The 4,346-nt window shown below is 55.0% G+C and overlaps 1 protein-coding gene across 1 annotated transcript in view; it reads left to right on the plus strand.

Moving 5' to 3' along the window:
- LBR (lamin B receptor) overlaps window positions 1–4,346 on the plus strand; it is a 22,907-nt gene that overhangs the window by 4,850 nt on the left and 13,711 nt on the right. The window contains exons 4-8 of the mRNA XM_040451658.1: window positions 13–25; window positions 628–817; window positions 1,517–1,713; window positions 2,716–2,924; window positions 3,343–3,457. Of these exons, the coding sequence (XP_040307592.1) occupies window positions 13–25; window positions 628–817; window positions 1,517–1,713; window positions 2,716–2,924; window positions 3,343–3,457 (724 nt within the window). The remainder of the gene's footprint in view (window positions 1–12; window positions 26–627; window positions 818–1,516; window positions 1,714–2,715; window positions 2,925–3,342; window positions 3,458–4,346) is intronic.

Genomic DNA, 4,346 nt, shown 5'->3' on the forward strand with positions numbered 1-4,346 from the left:
CTGTCGGTTGAGCGTCCGACTCTCGGTTTTAGCTCAGGTCACGATCTCACGGTTCATGAGTTCGAGCCCCGCGTTCAGGCTCTGTGTTGACAGTGCGGAGCCTGCTTGGGATTCTCTGTCTCCCTCTCTGTGCCCCAACCCTGCTGTCTCTCTCACTTGCTCTCTTTCTCTCTCTCTCTCTGAAAATAAGTTAAAAAAAAAAAATCACATTGAAAACCAGTGTTTTCTTATAATCTTTTCTGTCCTTAAATTAAGGTTCAACATAATTTAACAAATGTATTCTTGTTAGTAGACGGCTATATTAAGATCCTGAGTTAATGTGATGGCATTAATGATAATTACTGACCATAAGTTAATTTTTTATTTTTTTAAAATTTTTTAAGTTTATTTTTGAGAGAGAGAAAAAAAATGAATGAGCGGGGGAGGGGCAGAGAGAGAGGGAGACACAGAATCGGAAGCAGGCTCCAGGCTCTGAGCTGTCAGCACAGAGCCCGGCGCAGGGCTTGAACTCGTGAACGGTGAGATCATGACCTGAGCCGGAGTCCAGCTGCTTAACCCACTGAGCCACCCAAGGCACCCTGATAATTATTGACTATAAATAGTTAGTGTTCTTTATTTTTCAACTAGGAAAAATTCCATCTGTCAGAGGAACGTAGTTACGTATCTGCACAGTATAGCCTGCGTCCTAGAAGAGAAGAGATAAAAGCAATGGACTCAAAGGAAGAAAACATTGTTACAACGACAAGATCTGCGTCGCTGAAAACCTCTCAAGCTCCAGCCACGCAGACCAAGGACCTGGAGTTTGGGGGAGTCCCTGGTAGGCAGCGCCCCCTGCTTGGTGTGGGGGGGGGGCGGTGGGGGCACGAGCCATCGCGGCAGTGGCGCCAAAGGAAAGGCCTTTCTCGGGAGGTATGTGAGGCGGCCAGGTCACAAGCCGGGTGGGGGCCCGGGCTCGCTGTTAGTAAGTGGGCGGTGATTGAAAGTAGTGACGATCTATGAGCTAGTAAAAGAAAATACTTTGGGCCGGTTCCAAGTCCTGCATGGCTTAATTGCTTCGTGTTTTGTAAGCAAACCCTGTGGGCTAGCGGGTCTGTGAGAGACGGTGTCCCGAGGTGCCTAGAATCTGTGCACCTGCTACGTGGGAATCTGTTCTGTTAGAAACTTAGGTGTATAGAGTGCTTTACTTTTTTAAAAAAAGAGGAGGCTGATGGTTTTAGATGTTCTGATCTTCAGCTTGCTGGAATCTCAGCTTGTCTGCTCCCTAGTGGATGGAGTTGACACGTTTTGGAGCCTGGTTTCTGGGGCGGAGGTCAGCTGTCCAGTGCTGGCTAGCGGCTGATGTCCTCAGTGGCCACGGCACTTGCCCACCGGGCACGGCAGGTGCAGCCAGGAGTCTGTGATGGCCCGTTAGAAATCGCTTTCAGCGGTTAGCCAGGTTCCAGTCCTGACTTCAGAAGTCCCAAGGGGTCTTGACAGAGCGAGCTAAACTGGACTGAAATTCAAGCCTTGTCTGCAGGCGTGCTTCTCATCATGCTGGGACTGCCCGCCTGCCTCTGCCTGTTGCTGTTGATGTGTAAACAGAAGGAGCCCAGTCTTCTGAACTTCCCGCCTCCGTTGCCGGCCTGGCAGGATTTGTGGGAAACCAGAGTGTTTGGGGTCTACATCCTCTGGTTTCTAATGCAGGCTCTGTTCTACCTGCTGCCAGTTGGGAAGGTAAGTTTCTGCTGGTGGGGCTCATTGTCCCGGGACCTCCTCCCTCCTCAACTGATAAACTCCCGAGTTCCAGGGACCTCAGTCTGTATCTTTACTTTTCTTTAAGAAAAATTTTTAATGTTTATTTATTTTTGAGAGAGAGGGAGAGTGAGCGTGAGCAGGGGAGGGGCAGAGAGAGAGGGAGACCCAGAATCGGAAGCAGGCTCCAGGCTCTGAGCTGTCGGCACGGAGCCCGACGCGGGGCTCGAACTCACGGACCGTGAGATCGTGACCTGAGCTGAAATCGAGAGTAGGACGCTTAACCCCGGCCACCCACGTGGCCCTGGTGTTTCGTGTTTAAGATGAGTCGCGACATTTCTGAATAGTTATTTTGGGGAGCAAGCTGTGGCCGCTGTCGGGCAAGTGGGGGTTTTATTCTGACTCCTCTCGTGGGAGGCGCGTGTCTGTCGAGCACCTTTGGTGCGGGTGTGCCGTGCGCGATTGCCAACAGAGAGACGGAGTGCTCCTCGCGCGCGAAGTGCTCCCCGTCTCTTGGAGATAAAGGATCACGTGGAACGGTTGAGGGACCGAGTGTGCGCATCTGTGTAGGTAGAGGAGCGAGAAGTACACGAGGCGGCCTCCACGGCTAGGTGGGGTGCAGGCGCACGAGGTCCTCGCCGATGGGAGACCGCAGGCCCCTGCTCCGCTTTCTCAGCGGTGGGGAGCGAGCGGTGGACCAGAGCATAGACGGTTTTAAGTACGCGGAGCCGGGGGTGGCGCACGCGGGGGCGGGGGAGGGTGGCCGTTCCCCGCTGTCGCCGCTACCGCCGGGGCGCGTGCCGGGAACATCCTGGCCGAACGGCTCCGCCGGCGAGCGGGGTGCCCGTGAGACGCCTGCCGCTGGCCGCCGCCTTCCCTACGGGGGTCCCGGTTCTCCTCCCGCGTGTGGGAACCGACGACGACGTGCGACGCGAGGCTGTTTAAAGTCTTAGCTGAAGAAGATCCCTTTCTGTTCTTTTTGAGGTTGTGGAAGGAATGCCCCTTGCTGACGGAAGAAGGCTCAAGTACAGACTCAACGGTGAGTTGTCGTTTTCACGCCAACCGGCGAGCGCAGGAAGCCTGCGAGCGTCGCGCTCCGCCACCCGTGGGAGCCGGGTCCAGCCGGGCGGGGGGTGTGCGGGTGCGGGGACAGTGCCCGTCGCTTCTCCCTGGCACGCGGTTTCATTTTCCTAGTACGGTCACCGGTCGCCGTGTTTATATTTTATCGCCCCGGGTCACTGCCACGGTCTGGGGAGGCCCGTTCCGGCTTCTCGGCCACTCCTCCCCCACCCCCACCCCTCACCCCCCGACTCCTGGCCTCTGGCGTCACTTGGCTGGGTCCACGGTGCTTTTTCTGGAAAACTGTCCCCAAAGGGTCCTGTGGCAGCTGCATCGTTCCTGTCACGTCTCTGCTCAGAGGAGCCCTCGGGTCCCTTTCTCTCCTTTTTATGTCTTTTTTTAGTTTTAGTTTTTAATTTTATTTTAATTGCAGGGTAGATAGCGTTCGGTGTTCCACCGGTCTCGGGTGCGCTCTGGTGACTCCACGTTCCCCTGTGTGACCCAGTGCTCTCTTTCTGTCCCCATCATCCTGTTTATGGGCCTCCCCGACAGTCCCGGGCCGGGGACCTTGGTTGTGGGTCCCTGGGGACCCCTGGTGCCGGGCAGGGGGCTGGCCTGCGGGAGGCTTGTCAGCTGTGAGCACCGGGCAGGTCTATACCTCCGTCGGGTACGGCCGCCCTCCTCTTAGAAGAGTTCTCCCTAAAGGGTTTTCCACTTTAACAGGACTGTGTAGATGTCCTCCTTTCCTTGGGAATTACATTGTACATTCTCATTCTTGGCCTTTTCAATCCTATTCCTATCACTTCTTTTTTCTTTTTTATGTTTATTTTCTTTTTTAATTTTTTTTTTTCCAACGTTTATTTATTTTGGGGACAGAGAGAGACAGAGCATGAACGGGGGAGGGGCAGAGAGAGAGGGAGACACAGAATGGGAAGCAGGCTCCAGGCTCCGAGCCGTCAGCCCAGAGCCCGATGCGGGGCTCGAACTCACGGACCGCGAGATCGTGACCTGAGCTGAAGTCGGACGCTTAACCGACTGTGCCACCCAGGCGCCCCTATGTTTATTTTTTAGAGAGAGACAGCGTGAGTGGGGGAGGGGCAGAGAGAGGGAGACACAGAATCGAAAGCAGACTCCAGGCTCTGAACAGTCAGCAGAGCCCCATGGGGGGCTCGAACTCACGAACCGTGAGGTCGTGATCTGAGCCGAAGGCGGATGCTCAACCCCACCAGGCGCCCCAGTCCTGTCACTTTTTACCTTTCTAACCGTGGGCACTTTATCCTGTGGCTTATTTAGCGCCTGCTTTGTGAAATCCTTCTGCTGGATTCTCAGAGGACAGCTGAAGATCCCGGAGGTGCCTTTCGTGCCGTGTGGAAAACATCAAGCCTAGCTCAGTGCCCGGCCCGTGGTGGGTGCTTAACACTCACTTGCCGCTGTCGGGCGTTTACAGACTTTTCCCAGATTTGCTGCTGTCAGAACCAGTGAGGCTGAGTCGCGACGGTGGGGAGGTTCTTCTTGCCCTCTGGTCTCTTGATCTTTGTGGGTTCTTCCTGGGCGCT

This window comes from Herpailurus yagouaroundi, unplaced genomic scaffold, assembly GCF_014898765.1.
Source record: "Herpailurus yagouaroundi ecotype Mexico unplaced genomic scaffold, PumYag 205, whole genome shotgun sequence".
In the NCBI taxonomy this organism is placed as follows: Eukaryota; Metazoa; Chordata; class Mammalia; order Carnivora; family Felidae; genus Herpailurus; species Herpailurus yagouaroundi.